Source organism: Macaca thibetana, chromosome 8 (assembly GCF_024542745.1).
Source record: "Macaca thibetana thibetana isolate TM-01 chromosome 8, ASM2454274v1, whole genome shotgun sequence".
Lineage (NCBI taxonomy): Eukaryota > Metazoa > Chordata > Mammalia > Primates > Cercopithecidae > Macaca > Macaca thibetana.
In genome coordinates, this window is record NC_065585.1 from 43,464,740 (window position 1) to 43,487,602 (window position 22,863).

The 22,863-nt window shown below is 42.9% G+C and overlaps 2 protein-coding genes across 9 annotated transcripts in view; both read left to right on the forward strand.

The window, feature by feature from the left end:
* The window catches only part of NCALD (neurocalcin delta), a 448,039-nt gene that overhangs the window by 421,565 nt on the left and 3,611 nt on the right, over positions 1-22,863 (forward strand). For all 6 annotated transcript variants that reach the window (XM_050800727.1, XM_050800726.1, XM_050800729.1 and 3 more), the window contains 2 exons: positions 864-1,260; positions 20,120-20,225. In XM_050800727.1, coding sequence (XP_050656684.1) covers positions 883-1,260; positions 20,120-20,225 — 484 coding nt within the window. In that variant the 5' untranslated portion in view covers positions 864-882. The remainder of the gene's footprint in view (positions 1-863; positions 1,261-20,119; positions 20,226-22,863) is intronic.
* Positions 1-22,863, forward strand: part of ZNF706 (zinc finger protein 706) — a 664,654-nt gene that overhangs the window by 142,107 nt on the left and 499,684 nt on the right. The window lies entirely within an intron of this gene.

A 22,863-nucleotide genomic window follows, 5' to 3' on the forward strand; every position in this document is an offset into this window, starting at 1 on the left:
CATCTGGCAGTTGTTATCTCTAAGGGTTAGTATTTGAACTGATGCTAATTTTTTTCTTTATGTATCACTGTTTTACTATTTTGCTATAGATATGTGCTACTGCTATGATAGGAAAATGCAAAGTTATTTGTATTTTAAAGAGAAACGTTTGGCCTATTTCATAAGCCAAAATCATAAGACATAACTTTATGATGCATCATCTTTACTATGAAATCCCAACATTGTCAGTGATTTATTCCATGCATTTAAATCACTGAACTAGCATGGTAGAGTTTGCTGGTATTAGACAGGTTTGCTTCCATTTTCCGTCTTCATGTCTGTGTTTATAATATTCAGAAGGTATCCAAGCAGCATTTTACTTGGAAATATTCTAGCAATAAAACCTGCTAAATGATTTCCCTTGGTCTCTCTCTTCCTCCTTTCCTTTACTTTTCCCTGCTAATACCTGGATTAGCTCTCAGAACCCCAGCCTTCTTAAATTTAAGCTCAACCTCTGGCAAATTGATGTCAAAATTAAGTAAGCGATTAATTCTCCCTCCCTCCCTCCTCTATCTCTCCTTCCTTGCCCTCACTTCCCTCTACCTCACCCTCTCTCTGAACCTTTTGCTTTCAGGATGGCTCTGTATAAAAGAAATATTCATTTTCTGGTCAGTTATAATTCTGCTGTGCATCCTGTACTGGCCTATCTTTCTATTATTTTGTTTGGCTGACCAGTATGTTGCAAAACCTAGACAGTGTTATTGGACTCGTATAGAGTTTATTTGTTTGTTTTTTCTTCTTCCCAAAGGAACAATCACAAATTATAAAATGCAGCCCTAAAGAGCAGCTCTACAAGTTATATATGTTTTCTTTTCTATCTGCAGCTGAATTCTTGCCGCCAGGATGGGGAAACAGAACAGCAAGCTGCGCCCGGAGGTCATGCAGGACTTGCTGGAAAGCACAGACTTTACAGAGCATGAGATCCAGGAATGGTATAAAGGCTTCTTGAGAGACTGCCCCAGTGGACATTTGTCAATGGAAGAGTTTAAGAAAATATATGGGAACTTTTTCCCTTATGGGGATGCTTCCAAATTTGCAGAGCATGTCTTCCGCACCTTCGATGCAAATGGAGATGGGACAATAGACTTTAGAGAATTCATCATCGCCCTGAGTGTAACTTCCAGGGGGAAGCTGGAGCAGAAGCTGAAGTGGGCCTTCAGCATGTACGACCTGGATGGAAATGGCTATATCAGCAAGGCAGAGATGCTAGAGATCGTGCAGGTACGTAGCCTGAGCCCTTTATAAAAAGAAGGACATGTATCTCAAGTAAGAATTGGAAGGTGCGCAGTATAGCACAGTGCAGAGGTTGCAAACGGGTGAGTGACCAGGACACTTCATTTGGCCCACCCTGTATGTTTGAACAATTTAACCTGCATTACAGTGTGGGGAGACTGCACATAAAAATCCACCCTGGTTGGCATCTCTTGAAAAACTCAGAACCTCTGGACACACTGGGCTCAGAATCTGGCCTGTTACAAGTCACCTGATACTTTGTGGTGACCCTTACACTGCAGATGGACATATACTTTTTGGGCCACATTCATTGTGGCCACTCCATCAACTTATTGCAATGACCTGCCTGGACCCAGATCCTTTGGGGTTATATCCCCCAGACTGGGGGTTAATGACAAAACTCTGACCTGAGTTCAAATCTTGCATCTTTCAGTCACTTTGACCAAGTTAGTTCACCTACACGAGCCTTAGTATCCTCAGCTATAAAATGGAACTATCAGTTGTACTCTCCTATAGCATGGGGTTATTTTAAGATTAGGTGTGACTCTCCATGCTAAATGGTTAGCACAGTGCCAGTCATATGGAAAGTTCACCATCATCATCATTATTTATTCACAACTTTACTAGAGTCTCGAATAAGTGCAGGGATCTGGGCTCCAGGCTCCATTCCATCAGAAGTACAAACACTGTAGCACTGAGGCCTAGGTCATTTTAGTAAGAGACACTCCATTTTACTCCCCAAATCACTCTCCCAGAGTCAGTTTCCTGAACATAACAGGGGGAGGGGCCCTAGCATTGGCTACATTTTCCTTGTGGGACCCCAGCAAACTTGGGGAGGTAGGCAAGCAGGGTAAGGAGCTAGAGTCATGGCAATGACAGGTGGCTCAGCAGTGGGTGGGACCCAGAGAAAACATAAGGAGACAGAGACAGGACTCAGGAGAGGACCAGGAGAGCCTCACCTGCAAGGAACAAAAAGGACTGGGTGGGTGGGCAGCACCAGGGATGCTGGCAGTCGCTCCCTGTCTTGGCAGGCAAGTGAGGCACAATGGGAGAGCATTTGGCAGCAGACAGCAGGGCCACGGGAGCGGGCCTTTGGCTTCCTAGAGGGCTCATTTTAGAAGCCAGCCCTCATTCCAGGACATCTGGGTCCTGCAGAAGTGGAGCTACAACCCCTGAGAGAACTGTTGGGGTGCTGGATGGGTGAGGGGACGTAACACAAGGAGACAAAAAGGACTAAGCTACAGGAGAGGGTGGGATGTGGGTGCAGTGGCCTACAGCAAACCCCAGGGAATTTGGTTATGGAAATGGAGGCCTGCAAGATGAACTGTTATGGAGCCTTGAAGCTGAAGTCCAGGGCCTGCTCCCAGGACAGTAGGACTAAACCCATGTGCACAGTTAATGGGACAGTTCATATTTGGGTGGGATGCAGAAGCAGGCATTCGAAATGACCCTGACTCATCGGAAGTGCTCCAGGATCTGCCAACTACTTCTCCTTTCTTGTTGGGCCACCAGTGGTTGTTCCTTCACCTAGAGCAGTAACTATCTGAACAAGTTGTGTTAAATTAATTATTCAGAGATGAAGATTTTGAAACAAACAAACAAAAAAAGATCCCTCCCTTCCTCTGAGAATAAACTTATGAAAAATACAATGTCTGTTGCACAAACAAGGCAGTATAGAAAAACATAACAGATAAACAGAAAAACTTATTCATAATTCTACCCTACCCACAAAGAGAATCTCTACTAATAATTTTTTAATACATCTTTCCTGGCCCTATTTTCATACATCTAGAAATATCTAATTGATTTCATTATGTGGATGAAGTTTTCTGTCTTGTCATTTTCACTTAATAACAAAGGTATTTGTCAAATTTTAACAACTTTGAGTACAGATATTTTAATGGCCGCATAAGAGTCCTACCATATATTATAATTTGCTTAATGTTCCCCATTGTTAGGTGTTTAGGTTGTTTTCAGTTTTTATTGTTATACATAATGCTATAACTTTTAAAAATAAAACAAATCAATAATTATTGTGAATAAAGTGTTTCTACATTCAGGATTATTCCCTGAGAACAAATTCCCAAAAGTGCAATTACTGGGCCAAAGGATATGAGACATTTCCAAGGCTCTGGATGCACTCTGAAAATTGTTTTTCCAAAGTGTGTGATGGATGTTTCCATATCCTTGCACTTGTCTAATTTTTCTTAATCTCTGCTAATTAAATAAAAATTAGAATTACATTAAAATTTAAAAGGTGATTAAGATTGGGTGCAGTGACTCAAGCCTATAATCCTAGCACTTTGGGAGGTTGAAGCAGGTGGATCACTTGAGGTCAGGAATTTGAGACCAACCTGACCAAACCCCATCTCTACTAAAAATACAAAAATTGGCCGCGTGCAGTGGCTCACGCCTGTAATCCCAGCACTTTGGGAGGCCGAGGCGGGCGGATCACCTGAGGTCAGGACCAGCCTGACCAACATGGAGAAACCCCATCTCTACTAAAAATACAAAATTAGCCAGTGTGGTGGCGCATGCCTGTAATCCCAGCTTCTTGGGAGGCTGAGGCAGGAGAATCACTTGAACCCGGGAGGTGGAGGTTGTGGTGAGCCAAGATCAGGCCATTGCACTCCAGCCTGGTCAGCAAAAGCGAAGCTCCATCTCAAAAAAAAAAAAAAAAAAAAAAAAGGTAGCTGGGTGTCGTGGCTCATGCCTGTAGCCCCAACTACTTGAGCTACTTGGGAGGCTGAGGCAGGAGAATTGCTTGAACCCGGGAGGCAGAGTTTGCAGTGAGCTGAGACCATGACATTGCACTATAGCCTGGGTGACAGAGTGAGACTCTATCTCAAAAAAAAGAAAAAAAGAAAAAAAATGACACATTTTAATTAGTGTTATTTGTGTTCTTTTCTTTAAATCTGGGAGTGCTATGCTCCACACCTCTGTAGTGAAAGGGATGAGTACATTCTCCATTTGAAGAGAATTGCTTCATGACTGAAATCTAAGAAAAAAAAATCTCATTAGACACTGCCGATGAAAAGAGTCAAACACTGCAAAACATTTGGAGATGTATTATTCTGAGCCAAATATGAATGACCAATGCCCTGTGACACAGCCCTCAAGAGGTCCTAAGAACATACGCCCAAGGTGATTGGGGCACAGCCTAGTTTTGTACATTTTAGAGAGACATGAAACATCAATCAAATACATGTGAGATGTACATTGGTTCCATCTAGAAGGGTGGGGCAATGTGAATGCTGGGGACAGCCGGACTCCCAGGTCATAGGTGCATTTAAAAATGTTCCAATTGGCAATTGGTTGTAAGAGTTATGATCAATAAAAAGGAATGTCTAGATTATGATTAGTGGTTGTGGAGACCAAGGTTTTATCATACAGATGAAGACTCTAAGTAGCAGGCTTCAGAGAGAATAGCTTGGAAATAGTTCTTATCAGATGTAAGATCTGTGTTGCTGTTAATACCGGTGGGCTTTTCCTGAATTCCAAGAGGGAGGAGGGTATAATGACGCATGTCCAATACCCCTTCCATCATGGCCTGAGCACGTTTTTCAGGTTAACTTTAGCATGCCCTTGGCTAAGAGGAGGGTTTCATTCAGATGATTGGGGGAGCCTTAGAATTTTATTTTTTGGTTTACAGCACCATGTTAGCTCCTGCTCAACACTTTTGCCCAGTGGTCCTGGCTGCTGTTGGTCAATGGTTTTGTGATCAGTACTGATGAAGATGCAGATGCTGAGGCAGGGAGGAACCTTTAGTCCTCGTAGGCTGATGAAATCAACACTCCCTGCTAAGAACTCGGCCCTGAGCAAATAGTATAGGGAGGAAAATGGACACTGTCCCTTTTCTGTGGAATCCAATTTGGGCAAGAGACAGAGAGAATTGCAGAGAATATACAGAAGGCACGAATTGACCCCCACCCAACCCCTGTTGACTTCACTCCACCACATTTGCTAAGGAATGTAAAAAGTGATCGTCAGAAGGGAGGTGCTTTGGGGCAATGTCTTTTGGAAAAATAAATAAATGAAATGAAATAAATAAAACAAAAAGAAGGTGCATCAGCCTCCCAGAGGCATTTTCTTCACTATAAAGCATATCAGGCCATTCACAGGCCCACAGTGTTTCCAGGCTATAACTGTAAGGACACCCATTCCTTACGAAATGCTCAGATACTCATGGCTCTTAAGAAGCCTGCAGAGGAAAGCTTGAATTTCTTAAACTGTTTTCTAGAGCGCTAAGTCCTGATGATTAATATTCAGGACCACAGAAAGGAAATATTGTAGCACCCTGAGGTCACTTCCAAATCATCAAAGAGATTAAATTAAACTTAGAACCATTTTCTTATTAAGGGCTATGTTATTCTATTCTGCTACTTTGCAAACTGACAATTCATGTATTCTGCCACATTCTTATGCTAATCTCCCTGCTTTCAATCATTCTGGATAAATTGGAATTTACTGCAGGATCTCACAGAGCTTCCCATTCTATTTTTTTTTTTCTTTTTTTCCGCTCCCTCTTTGAAAAGCCACACTCCTCAAGCCTTGTGACTGCTGCGGGAAGCTTTGTGCCTGTGTCTGGCCGTCTTTTCTTTCTTGTGGCTGGTCTGCAGCACTTAGGAGAATGATCCTTTGCTTCAGAGGAGTCACTGTCAAGTTTCTGTTTTGTGCTTTTCTAAATATCTGTTAGAAAGTGATGAGTTAGGGGCAAGCTATGGACCAGGAGAACCATCAACAAATTAAGGTTCTATTTGTTAATATGAGTTAACACCTGTAACTTGATAACAAGTGTTGATACATACATTCTTAGCTGAATCCATGTCCCTCCACAACTGAGAAATTCAAGCAATTTAATGAAAAATACAAATTTATGATTGTTCACCTACAAACACCAGTAACTGGTCTGGGTGAAGACTGGGGTGAAAACAAGTTTATAATTAATTAAGCTTGACAATGAATGGGGTGTAGGACTCCAACTCATGAATTTTCTAGTTGCTCTTCCCTGACATTGCTTCCTATGGTTTAGCTTTAGTATCCACAGAATAGTGCTTGTAGTGACAAGCTGAAATTGTTTTGTATTTCATAACATTTGATAGGGAAAAACTCTAAAATTTATGGGACTACTGTGGATTCTGTGTAGCTCTGAATCATACCAGATTAGTTCCCCTCTGGCGGCTATAACAATGTTTGAGAAAGCCAGTCGCTTAAAAACACAATTATTATCTTATAGTTCTTGAGGTCAGAAGTCTGAAATCAGTTTCATTGGGCTAAAACTAAGGTTTCCTCAGGGGTGTGTTCCTTCTGGAGGCTGTTGGGGAGAATTCTTTCTCCTGCCTTTCCCCAGTTCTAGAAGCTTACTGAGTTCCTTGGCCGATGGCCCTCTTCATCCATCTTCAAAGGCAGCAACAGCAGATTGAGTCCTTCTCAGGCTGCCGTCCTCTGTGTATTTTACTCTGCTTTTCTCTTCCACTTAAAAAGATCCTGGGATTTCACTGGGACCATGTGAATAATTCAGGGGAATTTTTCCTTCCCTCTCAATATTCTTAATGTAATCACATCTGCAAAGTTTGTCTTCCTGTACAAGTTAATGTATTCACAGGTTTCAGCGATTTGGATGTAGACGTCTTTGGGGGCCATCATTCAGTCTGCCACATATGCCAAAATGCAGCTGTGTTCCTTTTTAAAGAAAATATTTTTGTGCTAGATCAACATCTGGGTGAATGAGCAAAACCATATGCAGATTTATTTTTAGGACCTCAAATGAACATTTTTACATTCATGTGTTTATTTTATTTTTTATACTTTTTTCTTTTTTTTTAAATTATACTTTAGGTTCTGGGATACAAGCGCAGAATGTGCAGGTTTGTTACATAGGTATACATGTGCCATGGTGGTTTGCTGCACCCATCAACCCATCATTTACATTAGGTATTTCTCCTAATGCTATCCCTCCCCTTGCCCACCACCCCGCAACAGGCCCCGGTGTGTGTTGTTCCCCTCCCTGTGCCATATATTCTCATAGTTCAGTTCCCACCTATAAGTGAGAACATGCGGTGTTTGGTTTTCTGTTCCTGTGTTAGTTTGCTGAGAATGATGGTTTCCAGCTTCATCCACGTCCCTGTAAAGGACACGAAATTATTCTTTTTTGTGGCTACATAGTATTTCTATGGTGTATATGTGCTACATTTTCTTTATCCAGTCTAACATTGATGGGCATTTGGGTTGGTTCCAAGTCTTTACTATTGTGAATAGTGTTGCAATAAATATACGTGTGTGTGTGTCTTTATAGTAGAATGATTTATAATCCTTTGGGCATATACCCGGTAATGGGATTTCTGGGTCAAATGGTATTTCTATTTCTAGATCCTTAAGGAATCTCCACACTGTGTTCCACGATGGTTGAACTAATTTATGTTCCCACCAATAGTGTAAAAGGATTCCTATTTCTTCACATCCTCTCCAGCATCTGTTGTTTCCTGACTTTTTAATGATCACCATTCTAACTGGCATGAAATGGTATATCATTGTGGTTTTGCTTTGCATTTCTTTAATGACCAGTGATGATGAGCTTTTTTTAATATGTTTGTTGGCCACATAAATGTCTTCTTTTGAGAAGTGTCTGTTTATATACTTTGCCCAGTTTTTGATGGGGTTGTTTTTTTCTTGTAAATTTGTTTAAGTTTTTTGTAGATTCTGGATATTAGCCCTTTGTTAGATGGATAGATTGCAAAAATTTTCTCTCATTCTGTAGGTTGCCTGTTCACTCTGATGATAGTTTCTTTTGCTGTGCAGAAGCTCTTTAGTTTAATTAGATCCCATTTGTCCATGTTGGTTTTTGTTACCATTGCTTTTGGTGTTTTCATCATGAAGTCTTTGCCCAAGACTATGTCCTGAATGGTATTACCTAGGTTTTCTTCTCGGGTTTTTATGGTTTCAGGTCTTACATTTAAATCTTTAATCTATCTGGAGTTAATTTTTGTATAAGGTGTAAGGAAGGGGTCCAGTTTCAGTTTTCTGAATATGGCTAGCCAGTTTTCCCAACACTATTTATTAAGTAAGGAATCCTTTCCCCATTTCTTGTTTTTGTCAGGTTTGTCAAACATCAGAGGATTGTAGATGTGTGGTATTAATTTTGAGGCCTCTGTTCTGTTCCATTGGTCTATATATCTGTTTTGGTACCAGTACCATGCTGTTTTGGTTACTGTAACCTTGTAGTATAGTTTGAAGTCAGGTGGCATGATGACTCCAGCTTTATTCTTTTTCTTAGAATTGTCTTGGCTATACAGGCTCTTTTTTGCTTTCATATGAAATTTAAAGTACTTTTTTAATTCTGTGAAGAAAGTCAATGGTAGCTTGATGGGAAGAGCATTGAATCTATAAATTACTTTGGGCAGTATGGCCATTTTCATGATATTGATTCTTCATACCATGAGCATGGAATGTTTCTCCATTTTTTTATATCCTCTTTTATTTCCTCGAGCAGTGGTTTGTCATTCTCCTTGAAGAGGTCCTTCACATCCCTTCTAAGTTGTATTCCTAGGTATTTTATTCTCTTTGTAGCAATTATGAGTGGGAGTTTGCTCATGATTTTGCTCTCTGTGTATTACTGGTGTATAGGAATGCTTGTGATTTTTGCACATTGATTTTGTACCCTGAGACTTTGCTGAAGTTGCTTATCAGCTTAAGGAGTTTTGGGGCTGAGACAATGGGGTTTTCTAATTATACAATCATGTCATCCTCTGCAAACGGAGATAATCTGACTTCCTCTCTTCTTATTTGAATACCCTTTATTTCTTTCTCTTGCCTGATTGCCCTGGCCAGAACTTCCAATACTATGTTGAATAGGAATGGTGAGAGAGGGCATCCTTGTCTTGTGCCAGTTTTCAAAGGGAGTGCTTCCAGCTTTTGCCCATTCAGTGTGATATTGGCTGTGGATTTGTCATAAATAGGTCTTATTATTTTAAGGTATGTTCCATTAATACCTAGTTTATTGAGTGTTTTTAGCATGAAGGGGTTTTGAATTTTATCGAAGGCCTTTTCTGCATCTCTTGAGATGATCATGTGATTTTTGTCATTGGTTCTGTTTATGTGATGGATTATGTTCATTGATTTGCATATGTTGAACCAGCCTTGCATCCCAGGGATGAAGCCAACTTGATCGTGGTGGATAAACTTTTTCATGTGCTGCCGGATTCGGTTTGTCAGTATTTTATTGAGGATTTTCACATCAATGCTCATCAGGGATATTGGCCTGAAATTTTCTTTTTTCTTGTTTCTCTGCCAGATTTTGGTATCAGGATGATGCTGGTCTCATAAAATGAGTTAGGTAGAAGTCCCTCTTTTTCTATTGTTTGGAATAGTTTCAGAAGGAATGGTGCAAGCTCCTCTTTGTACCTCTAGTAGAATTTGGCTGTGAATCCATCTGGTCCTGGGCTTTTTTTGTTGGTAGGCTATTAATTACTGCCTCAATTTCAGAGCCTGCTATTGGTCTATTCAGGGATTCAACTTCTTCCTGGTTTAGTCTTGGAAGAGTGTAAGTGTCCAGGAAATTATCCATTTCTTCTAGATTTTCTAGTTCATTTGCATAGAGGTGTTTATAGTATTCTCTGATGGTAGTTTGTATTTCTGTGGGATCAGTGGGGATATCCCCTTTATCATTTTTTATTGTGTCATTTAGATTCTTCTCCCTTTTCTTCGTTATTAGTCTGGCTAGCGGTCTATCTATTTTGGTAATCTTTTCAAAAAACCAGCTCCTTGATTCATTGATTTTTTGATTTTTTTTGTGTCCCTATCTCCTTCAGTTCTGCTCTGATCTTAGTTATTTCTTGTCTTCTGCTAGTTTTTTAATTTGTTTGCTCTTGTTTCTCTAGTTCTTTTAATTGTGATGTTAGGGTATCAATTTTAGATATTTCCTGCTTTCTACTGTGGGCATTTAGTTCTATAAATTTCCCTCTAAACACTGCTTTAGCTGTGTCCCAGAGATTCTGGTACATTGTGTCTTTGTTTTCATTGTTTTCAAAGAACTTATTTATTTCTGCCTTAATTTCATTATTTACCCACTAGTCATTCAGGAGCAGGTTGTTCAGTTTCCATGTACTTGTGCAGTTTTGAGTGAGTTTCTTAATCTTGAGTTCTAATTTGATTGCATTGTGGTCTGAGAGACTGTTTGTTATGATTTCCATTCTTTTTCATTTGCTGAGGAGTGTTTTGTTTCCAATTATGTGTTTGATTTTAGAATAAGTGTGATGTGGTGCTGAGAAGAATGTATATTCTGTGATTGGGGTGTAGAGTTCTGTAGATGTCTATTAGGTCTGCTTGGTCCAGAGCTGAGTTCAAGTCCTGAATATTCTTGTTAATTTTCTGTCTCGTTGATCTGTCTAATATTGACAGTGGGGTGTTAAAGTCTCCCACTATTATTGTGTGGGAGTCTAAGTCTCTTTGTAGGTCTCTAAGAACTTGGTTATGAATCTGGGTGCTCCTGTATTGGGTGCATATATATTTAGGATAGTTAGCTCTTCTTGTTGTGTTGATCCCTTTACCATTATGTAATGCCCTTCTTTGTCTTTTTCTATCTTTGTTGGTTTAAAGTCCGTTTTTATCAGAGATTAGGATTGCAACCTCTGCGTTTTCAAAAATTTTATTTTATTTTATTTTTTTGCTTTCCATTTGCTTGGTAAATCTTCCTCCATCCCTTTATTTTGAGCCTATGTGTGTCTTTACATGTGAAATGAATCTCCTGAATACATCACACTGATGGGTCTTGACTCTTTATCCAATTTGCCAGTCTGCGCCTTTTAATTGGAGGCATTTAGCCTATTTACAATTTAAGGTTAATATTGTTATGTGTGAATTTGATCCTGTCATTATGATGCTAGCTGGTTATTTTGCCCATTAGTTGATGTAGTTTCTTCATAGTATTGATGGTCTTTGCATTTTGGTTTGTTTTTGCAGTGGTTGGTACCAGTTTTTCCTTTCCATAATTAGTGCTTCCTTCAGGAACTCTTTTCAGGCAGGCCTGGTGGTGACAAAATCCCTCAGGATTTGCTTGTCTGTAAAGGATTGTATTTCTCCTTCTCTTATGAAGCTTAGTTTGGCTGGATATGAAATTCTGGGTTTAAAATTGTTTCTTTAAGAATGTTGAATATTGGCCCCCACTCTCTTCTGGCTTGGAGAGTTTCTGCCGAGAGATCTGCTGTTAGTCTGATGGGCTTCCCTTTGTGGGTAACCCGACCTTTCTCTCTGGCTGCCCTTAAGATTTTTTCCTTCATTTCAACTTTGGTGAATCTGGCAATTATGTGTCTTGGAGTTGCTCTTCTCGAGGAGTATCTTTGTGGCGTTCTCTGTATTTCCTGGATTTGAATGTTGGCCTGCCCTACTAGGTTGGGGAAGTTCTCCTGGATGATATCCTGAAGAGTGTTTTCCAACTTGGTTCCATTTTCCCCCTCACTTTCAGGCACCCCAATCAGATGTAGATTTGGTCTTTTTACATAATCCCATACTTCTTGCAGGCTTTGTTCATTTCTTTTTCTTCTTTTTTCTTTTGGTTTCTCTTCTCACTTCGTTTCGTTCATTTGATCCTCAATCGCTGATACTCTTTCTTCCAGTTGATCGAGTCGGTTACTGAAGCTTGTGCATTTGTCATGTGTTTCTCGTGTCATGGTTTTCATCTCTTTCATTTCGTTTATGACCTTCTCTGCATTAATTACTCTAGCCATCAATTCTTCCACTTTTTTTTTTCAAGATTTTTAGTTTCTTTGCGCTGGGTACGTAATTCCTCCTTTAGCTCTGAGAAGTTTGATGGACTGAAGCCTTCTTCTCTCATCTCGTCAAAGTCATTCTCCATCAAGCTTTGATCCGTTACTGGCGATGAGCTGTGCTCCTTTGCCGGGGGAGATGCACTCTTATGTTTTGAATTTCCAGCTTTTCTGCCCTGCTTTTTCCCCATCTTTGTGGTTTTATCTGCCTCTGGTCTTTGATGATGATGGTGACGTACTGATGGGGTTTTGGTGTAGGTGTCCTTCCTGTTTGATAGTTTTCCTTCTAACAGTCAGGACCCTCAGCTGTAGGTCTGTTGGAGATTGCTTGAGGTCCACTCCAGACCCTGTTTGCCTGGGTGTCAGCAGCAGAGGCTGCAGAAGATAGAATATTGCTGAACAGCAAGTGTACCTGTCTGATTCTTGCTTTGGAGGCTTCCTGTCAGGGGTGTACTCCACCCTGTGAGGTGTGGGGTGTCAGACTGCCCCTAGTGGGGGATGTCTCCCAGTTAGGCTACTCAGGGGTCAGGGACCCACTTGAACAGGCAGTCTGTCCCTTCTCAGATCTCAACCTCCATGTTGGGAGATCCACTGCTCTCTTCAAAGCTGTCAGACAGAGTCGTTTGCATCTGCAGAGGTTTCTGCTGCTTTTGTTGTTGTGCCCTGTCCCCAGAGGTGGAGTCTACAGAGACAGGCAGGTTTCCTTGAGCTGCTGTGAGCTCCACCCAGTTGGAGTTTCCCAGCGGCTTTGTTTACCTTTTTAAGCCTCAGCAATGGCAGGCGCCCCTCCCCCAGCCTCACTGCTGCCTTGCGGTTAGATCGCAGACTGCTGTTCTAGCAATGAGGGAGGCTCCGTGGGCGTGGGACCCTCTATCCCACTATCATGCCCGGCTAATTTTTATATGTTTAGTAGAGACGGGGTTTCACCATGTTGGCTGATCTTGAACTCCTGACCTCAGCTGATCTGCCTGCCCCAGCCTCCCAAAGTGCTGGAATTACAGGCATGAGTGACTGTGCCTGGCCCCCATTCACTTTAAATGATGTCTAAATTTCTTAATGAGGCATATAACAGCCTTTGTGACTGGGTCCCCATCTCTCTCAAGACTCTCTCACATTTGTGACCTTTGAATGCTCCATGCCTCAGTTATATGTTAGCTGGAAGATACCAGAAGTCACCATGGCCTCTCACATCCCACAGCCTTTTCTCATGCGGTGTCCTAGAGTGCACTCTTACCACATCTCCCTCTCACTCCGTGGAGGTGTCTCCTCTGCCCCCCACACCCCAGTCCTATGCACTTAACTCTGTTGTTGATCTCCATCATAATAATGCTTTTTGTTGTTGTTGTTAATTTCAAGTAGATTGCTGTTTTGTAATCATGAACAACTCCACTGAAAGATATAATTACTTTATGATCTCTTCAACAGGATTTTACCATGTTGAGTGCTGGATATTTTTATAGCTCTATAAATGTTCTTAAACTTTCTTCCGAGACACAGTTAAATTACTTGGAAACAGTTTGAACTTTCCCGGTCTTGCTTTTCAGATTCATTAGCTGACACAAGAGCGGCACTCAGCTAGCGCTGATTATTACCACTACTGAGGCCAGACCTTTCTGACTAGCCAGTGCCCCACAAATTATGAGGCTCTCCCTCTGGCTGACGGAAACAGGCACGCTTCTGGACCTTGTGGGAGGGCCAGGTACTCTTTCCTCTAATCCTTCCACTTGGTTCTTTTTTCCCAGTCCTGGGTAGTTTCTTCCCATGTGTAGACTGACTATGCTGACTACTTGAGGGAGACCTGCCACAGCTCTCCGGAGTTCCCTGTGTGCCACTCTCTCTTCTCTTTTACTCTGTCCAGTGATCACTAGCCACTTTAGTGTCTCCAAACTCTCAGTGCCATCTGCTCATCAGTGAGTCCACCAGGTATCACATAGTTCCCTGCTCCTGGCACTGTGGCTTGGAAACTCTCTCAAGTCATTAAGCCGGGGCCAACATAGGACTTACCTCTCATGTTTTCATTTTCTCAGGGATCACTGTCCTTTGTTGCCCAGTTCTCAGCATCTGGTAAACTGTCGTTTCATGTCCATTGTTTTTTGGGTTTGTGGTTGCTGCTGCTTCAGGTGGGAGGTTAAGTTCAATCCCTATGACTCCCTCTTGGCCAGAAGCCACACTCTGTACTCTCATGCTGATGTGTTTCTGTGTTGACCTGTCCTGCTGCCACCTGTCCTGTGAGCTCCTTCAAGGCAGGGCTGTGCTGATGCCAAGGGATTTCGCACCATGTTTGTGCTATTCATAAAGTCCGCAAATGTTTGTTGAATAAAGTAAGTGTTAGACTCCAAAACATACAAAGATGAATAAGACAATATCTCTGTCTGGAAGAAACTTAGAAGCCGTTGGGAAGACAAATCTCATGAAGCAGCATTCTAGGCTATGTGTTTTGGGGAAAAAAAAAAGAGGAACAGAGAAAACAGTCCAGATGAAGAGGGAGTCAGAGTAACAGTCAGTCCTAGTGCAGATAGAACTTTCTTGAGGCACTACTTTCGTAGATGTTTTGTGACAAAAGGGTTCTGGTCAAACCAGTTTGAGAAAACCTGGTTTAAATAGATTTCAACAGGTCTCTTTACTGCAGGAATTACCAGAATCTTTAATATGTTCATGTGCGTTGTGATGTTTTGAGAAGGGAATAAAGTAAGCAGTGTTTCCCAATACTGTTTTGATGATGGGATCGCTCTGATCTTAACACATCTTGGAAGGCTGACATTTCTTGGAAAGCGCATTGCGAGACACCTTTACAGCATTGCCGATGTGTGATTGTTCAGCCTTTGTTTCTCTATCTCCAATATCCATCAACCCGCTTATGCAGAGCAGCCTCTTGCTCTTCTACTGTTGCACACCACAGAACATAAAGTTCTTCCCGTGTTAAGGCTACATCTAGCTTCCCATAAGTCTTCAAGTTATAAAAGGGCATAGTGCTGGGTTATTTTAAATAGTAAGCTCCCCTAGTGTGCAGAGAGTGCAGTGTACAGATCTTGGACTCTCTCATTCCGTTTAAGAATCACAGTATCTAGCTGGGCGCAGTGGCTCACAGCTGTAATTTCCACACTTTGGGAGGCTGAGGCAGGAGGATCACTTGAGCCCAGGAGTTTCAGACCAGACTGGGCAACATAGTGAGACTCTGTGTCTACAAAAAATTAAAAATTAGCCCAGTGTGGTGGCGCATGCCTGTGGTCTCAGCTACTCGGGAGGCTGAGGTGGGAGGATGGTTTGAGCCCAGGAGGTCCGAAGTTGCAGTGAGGTATCATCATGCCACTGCATTCCAGCCTGGGAGACAGAGTGAGACCCTGTCTCAAAGAGAAAAAAAAGAATCACACTATCACAAAGGGACCAGTACACGAAGTGGTTCAGTGGTTTCAAACTCCATTTTCAGCAGCAAAAATGGTTCTTCACTTCTATGTGAAGTACTGTTTTTTAAATCTATAATCTGAGGACAACCAGGTGCTGCTGAACTTCTGTTGTCCATAGTCTGCTGTCAGAGACTTAGGTGTCTGGTTTCCTGTTAGAACACCCTATATTTTGTGATGAAATATCTGGTTTCCTTCAGAGAAGAGGTTGAGCGTTAATTCTTGGAATTTTGCCTGCCCTCAGTTAATTGCACAACCTTGATCAGTGCAGACCTCAGTCCTCCCTTTCCAACATTCCAAGAGATTGTTTTTTCAAAGAGAAAAAGAAAAAAAAAAAATGTAGGCCACAGGGAAGCTGATGGGGCTCTGGCCACAGCAGAGAGCTGTCTCAAGCCTGGCACGGGCAGAGTCAGGGCTGGGCTCCTGGGTGTCCCAAAGCTCTGCATTTACCCAGAGAAAAGAAAAGGACTTTTCAAGTTTAATTAAAAACAGGATGACCCTGCTAGGCCTCTCATTGACATTGCTAAAAATAAAGTAGGGAAGTAGCCTGGTCTCTTCACGGTTTAATCCCATTACATGTAGAAGGGGTGGGGACTGGAGCTAGTAAAAGACATGATTTGTCTCAGATGGCTGTCTGGGGTCGTGTTTATCTCGTCTGTGCTATGCAGTCCCAGATTTTAAAGTTCTGATACAATCGGCTCTCGGTTGTTGATGCCGTGGGAAGGGAGCAAAGGGACAGACAGTCCTGCCACTGTGGCTCTGCAGGGCTGTCACTCACTCACTCACTCTGGGGGCCACTGGGACTCGTCGCCTCAGCTCTCTGCTCACCGCTCTGGTACCACCCCTGACATAGGCCTGGCTTTGTAAATAACCCACTAATTCCTATCTGATCTGAGTGTCACAAAAGAGTTATCTGTGAGCCCCTTGAAGAAGACCCCCACTTCCTCCTCATACCCACAACACACTCAGACATGGTGCCTCCCTCCACGTTCCAGAAGCCCTGCTTGCACATATGTTCACGTCGGGGCCTTCTGACTCTGTTCATTTTGTGGAGGAAGTAGTGGGAGTTGTTTGTTTGTTGTATTAACTGATTCTCATTTCTCTGTGACCTCACTCCTTTAGCCTACTACTGAATACCAAGACTCTGGAAGACTTTCCATTGAGTGTGAGAGCTTCACACATTCATGTGTTTGCTTGAGCTTTCATTCATTTCTTCAACCAAGGGTGTTAAGGGAATAACCCCTAGATTATCACACAGTTGATTTTGCATCAGAATCCCAAGAAGAAGAGTTTCATGGGCCACAGCCTTAGACGCTGAAAGTCCCAAAGAGTGCTCCAGACCAATGGGTTTTACTTGCCACCAGGGGACCCAGAGGTAACCTAGGCAAGGGCTTTCATAACAGCTATCAAGGCATTGCTGGGATGACTATACCCATCTAAATGGGGATTATTGAAAAATAAGGTGTTTTTGGTGCCCCATATGAGACCTCCCAACTCCTGTGCTAGAAGATTGTGAGACATGAAATAAGAGAGAGCGGCCAGGCACAGTGGCTCAGGCCTATATTTCCAGCACTTTGGGAGACTGAGGCAGGAAGATCTCTTAAGCCCAGGAGTTCGAGACCAGTTTGGGCAACATAGGGAAACCACATCTCTACAAATATTTTCTAAAAAATTAACTGGGCATGCTGGTGCATGCCTTTGGTCCCAGCAACTCAGGAGGCTAGGACAGGAGGATTGTCTGAGATCAGGAGGTCAAGGCTGTAGTGAGCCGTGATAGCATCACTGCACTCCAGCTTGGGCAACAGAATGAGACCTTGTCTCAAAAAAAATAAATAAATAAATAAAAATAGAGAGTATATCAGTCTTGTTGACAATTGTTTCTCCACCACTTAGCACATAGTAGACAATACATAATTATTAAATAATTTACAAATGACTAGTTTTCTTTTTTAAAATTTTATTTTAAGTTCTTGGATACATGTGCAGAATGTGTAGGTTTGTTACATAGGTATACGTGTGCCAGTGGTTTGCTGCACCTATCAACCCATCATCTAGGTTTTAAGCCCTGCATACATTAGCTATTTGTCCTAACGCTCTCTCTCCCCTTGACCCCCACCCCACAGCTGGCCCCAGTGTGTGTTGTTCCCCTCCCTGTGTCCATGTGTTCTCATTGTTCAACTCCCACTTATGAGTGAGAACACACAGTGTTCGGTTTTCTGTTCCTGTGTTATTTTGCTGAGGATGATGGCTTCCAGCTTCATCCGTGTCCCTGCAAAGGACACGATCTCATTCCTTTTTATGGCTGCATAGTATTCCATGATATATATGTGCCATATTTTCTTTATCCAGCCTATCATTGATGGGCATTGGGGTTGATTACATATCTTTACTATTGTAAATAGTGCTGCAATAAACATACATGTGCATGTGTCTTTATAGTAGAATGATTTATATTCCTTTGGGTATATAGCCAGTAATGGGATTGCTGGGTCAAATGGTATTTCTGGTTCTAGATCATTGAGGAATCACCACACTGTCTTCCACAATGGTTGAATTAATTTATGTTTCCACCAACAGTGTAAAAGCATTCCTATTTCTCCATAGCCTCATCTGCATCTATTGTTTCTTGACTTTTTAATAATTACCATTGTGACTGGCACGAGATGTTACCTCATTGTGGTTTTGATTTGCATTTCTCTAATGATCAGCGATGTTGAGCTTTTTTTTTTTTTTCATGTTTCTTGGCTGCATAAATATCTTCTTGAGAAGTGTCTGTTTATATCCTTTGCCTACTTTTTGATGGGGTTGTTTTTTTCTTGTAAATTTGTTTACGTTCCTTGTAGATTCTGGATATTAGCCCTTTGTCAGATGGATAGATTGCAAAAATTTTCTCTCATTCTGTAGGTTGCCTGTTCACTCTGATGATAGTTTCTTTTGCTGTGCAGAAGCTCTTTGGTTTAATTAGGTCCCATTTGTCAATTTTGGCTTTTTTTGCTTTTGGCGATTTCATCATGAAGCCTTGCCCATGCCTATGTCCTGAATGGTAATGCCTAGGTTTTCTTCTAGGGTTTTTATGGTTTTGGATTTTACATTTAAGTCTTTAATCTATTTTGAGTTAATTTTTGTATAAGGTGTAAGGAAGGGGTACAGTTTCAGTTTTCTGCATATACCTACCCAGTTTTCCAGCACCATTTATTAAATAGGGAATCCTTTCCCCATTACTTGTTTTTGTCAGGTTTGTCAAAGATCCGATGGTTGTAGATGTGTGGTGTTATTTCTGAGGTCTCTGTTCTCTTCCATTGGTCTATATGTCTTTTTTGGTACCAGTACTGTGCTCTTTTGGTTACTGTAGCCTTGTAATATAGTTTGAAGTCAGGTAATGTGATGCCTCCAGCTTAGTTCTTTTTGCTTAGGATTGTCTTGGCTATACAGGCTCTTCTTTGGTTCCATATGAAATTAAAATTTTTTATTCTAGTTCTGTGAGGAATGTCAGTGGTAGTTTGATTCCTCTTCCCAAATAAAAACTACCTTCGACCACAGAGGCCTTTGGGCCCTTGCTGAGTCCCATGTGGAGGTCACAGGCAGTGGGGTGATAGTTTCAGTAGTGCTTACAAAACTCCACAGAATCCTCTTTCGCCCATCAGATGTCATAGCTGTACCTAGTTTAGCTCAGGCCTGAGGTTGTGTAATAATTCAGAGCTCTGATGGCAGGTGGTTTCCATCTCAGAACTACCTGCGAGCTTGCTGAGAAGGAACGTGAGACCATTGTCACACGCAGGGGGAAAAGCACTGGAATGGACTGGAAGTCTGCCTGGGGGAACATATGGCACACACTTACAGAGTGTCACATGTCTGTCATCCTTGAGGGGTCATTGTGGACTCTCAAGGGTCCGTGATAGGCATCCACTTACCTCTCTAGCCTGAGGAATGTCATCTGCAGCCTTGCTCCTCAAAGTGGGGACCTTACCTCTCAAAGCAGGGTCTTTAGAACAGCAGCATCAGCATCACACCGGAGCTCATTAAAAATACAGACTCTCAGCCCTGCCCCTTCCCCCAGCACTACCCAATCAGATTCTGCATTTTAACAGGATTCCCAGGGGATTTGTATGCACATGAACAATGGAGATGGCTAGGAGAGGTAGCTTATGTCTGTAATCCCAGCACTTTGGGAGACAGAGGTAGGAGAAGCTTGAGCCCAGGGGTTTGAGACCAGCTTGGGCAACATAGTGAGACCTCATCTCTCCAAAAATAAATAAATAAATAAATAAATAATTTTTTTAAATTAGCCGTGTGTGGTAAGGAGTACCTCTAGTCCCAGCTGCTTGGGAGGCTGAGGTGGGAGGATTGCTTGAGCCTGTGAGATGGAGCCTGCAGTGAGCTGGGAGTGTGCCACTACACTCCAGCCTGGGTGACAGAATGAGAGACCCTATCTCAAAAACAAACAAAAAACACTGGAGACACAGGGTCTTCCTGCTGGTTGTCCCTCCTGAAGGTCCTCACGGGAGGAGAACAAGCTTTGTGGGCCTAGCTTCTTCTACCTGTGCCGCCATATCTTATACCAATCAGCAGGGATAGGACTAGGTCCAATGCGGATGGGGACATTCCCTTCAACCCGCATTTAGGAGGTTTAATGATTGTGTGCCATACCGTTTTTCTGTCTTACCACCATGTTGCTTCTGTCCCCAGGCAATCTATAAGATGGTTTCCTCCGTAATGAAAATGCCTGAAGATGAGTCAACCCCAGAGAAAAGAACAGAAAAGATCTTCCGCCAGATGGACACCAATAGAGATGGTAGGAGGCGGGGGCTGCACTGCTTAGCCCAGATGAGGGTTGCTGGAAGGACTGGGGAGTTCATACTGGGAAGTGCCACTTGAGGTCCTTCATGCGAGTGGCTCATCCTCCAAGCCTCCCGAGTGGGTAGGAGGGGAGAGGACCAGGTGGCCACAGGAGAACTGAGCCCAGAATTGTGGGAAATGCCTTATTTCTAGTCTTTTCTATCCTCCTTGTAGGTCAACTTCTACCTCCAAGAAAATAGAATGGATCTTGTGGGGCAAGAATGAAAGGACCCAAGAAACCTTTGTTAGCACAGACCCATCCTTGGGACAGGCTTAGGCCACAGCAGGCTGGGGCCCTGCAGTCCAGGTCATCAAAATGGGGAGAGGGTTGTTATTCTGTTGTTCTACCCAGGTGCTGACAGCCTTCACTCCAGCCTGCCGAAGGGGTTTTGTTGGAGTCTCCTGTGCATGCACTGAGATGTTGTGTTTCCCAGAGACAGTGGGCTCCCACAGTCACTGGGGTGCCAGGGCTAGTGGTGAGGGAGTAAGGTGCCCAGCAGGTTCCCACCCGGATGGTGCCACCCACAATTCAAACCCAACAAAGTGAAAAAGAGAGTTGAATTTCAAACTTAACAGAAGGATTTTGGATCTTAAATTGCCAGAGAGAATACAGAAGGCCCAATTATCCTTGAATTTCAGATAAACAGCAAACAATTGTTAGGATTAGTATGCCAAACTAAAAAAGTCACTTGCTGTTTATCTGAAATTCAAAGTTAACGGGGCGTCCTGTATTTAATTTGCCAGATCTGGCAACGCTATTTAAATGTTATACTTGAGTGAAAAGCGCTGAGCTCAGGGCCAGGCTCTGTAGCTCTTGCTGTTATTATCAGCTCACCCGATCTGTTCAGAGGCCCCGGCAATTCTTGTCAACCATGTGCACATGCACTTGGGCCCCCACCTGGCGCTGATCTACAGAACAATAGAAGCCTTCGCCATAGAGAGAGCCTCTGTCTCTTTTTATCCCCCGCCCAGGTAGAGCTGCCTGAGAATCTGGGTTTGTGTGGTATGGGCCAATCTGCTTGCTTTGTTTCCTCCACAAAGGTGCCATTCCATTTTGAAACATCCTATGTCCCTTTATTTGCTTTGATTTACAATGAATAGTTGTGACTAAACAAGCATGGGATTATTTTAATTAACTTGTTGATATTAAACTGCAGATTTTACTGGTACTCAAAAGCACAATGGGTTTGTGCTGTGCTCTAGGTCCGGACACCTCTTTAGGATAGGGCTAAAGGATGGGAGAAGATCAGATGTCACAGGATAAAGCCCTAACTCTGTGTTGATCGTAGGCAATGAATTAGGGTCTCTCCATTGGTTCTTTGCTGCTGTAGGATCACAGAGCCCTGATTGAGTTAGCATTCTCAGAGCACAACTCACTGCTAAAGACCTGTGCCCTTCTAAGGGAAAACCTTGTGTTTAAAATTAAATTAAATTTTCAAAGGTTAGGGTTGGGGGAGGAGGGTGGGAGCCATAGAAGGAAGGAGGAAGAGGGACTGTAAGTTCACAACTCTCAGAGAAATCTTAGCCCAACCAGGGGACGGGGTGCTTCAGCTCAGTGCTTGGCTACTGGACCCCAGAATTATGGCCACCTGCACCCCTCCCTGTCTAGAGCAGAGCAGACCTCACCTAGAGTCTCCTACCCTTAGATTTAGCTTACCTGATGCTCTTGGGAACTAACCTCTGGCCTCTGATTCGAAGAGAAAAATCTGGGCCCACAGGCAAGTTCTCCTAGGAACCAACTCTGAAGCATGCAGACAGTTAACTGAAGAAAGCCAGATATCATGCCGAGCTCCAGGTCTGCCCCTGCTACCTCCAGCTGGTGCCTCCCAGAGCCGACCTCTGAGAGATTGCAAAGTGTTCGGAGACCACACCAGTCTCCCTTCTGTCGTGCCTTGCCAAGCTGGAGGAAGTCATCACCATTTTAACTACTGTGGACAGGGCAGGACTCATAAAAAATGGCCAGAACACAAAGCTTGGCGGGGATCAGCTCTACAAATTAAAAATAAATTAATAAATACATCCCTATGTTTTTCCTTCATGGAGATAAAGTGGGTTTCATTAAACAAGAACTAGGTTCTGGTGGGGAGGGAATTGTGGCTGAGGAGAAGATATGTTTGTTGGTGTTTCTGTTGGGGGAGGCCCCCTCCTGTCAGGTTTGGAATAAGTTGGAAAATAAAAGAGGACAGAGGTCAAAAGAGAGAGAGACACTGGAGGCTATGGCTTAACGTGAGAGTCCAAGGGCGTGCTGAAAAACCCACAGGCGTGCAGAGCCAGGCAGGCCAGGTGCTGCCCTTGGAGGAGCAGATGGAAATAAATCCTCTCTCGTGCAGCTCCTTCCAAGAGAAAAAGGGAGGGCAAGGCTGGGCGAAGATGCCTGGCAATTCCTCCCAAATTTACCAATCTAGCATGTCACTTCACTCCCAGGGGCGAGGTAGACAAACAGGAAGGGTCCTTCTGGAAGCACCAGGAATGGGGAAAGCCTTGCAGTCCCCCCAACTCCTACCCCACCGCCCCCTCCTCTCCTCAAGTGACAGAAGGGCCTTCCTGGAAAAGAATTCCATACGTGCCCCAGTGTGTGCAGAACGGAAAGGTCA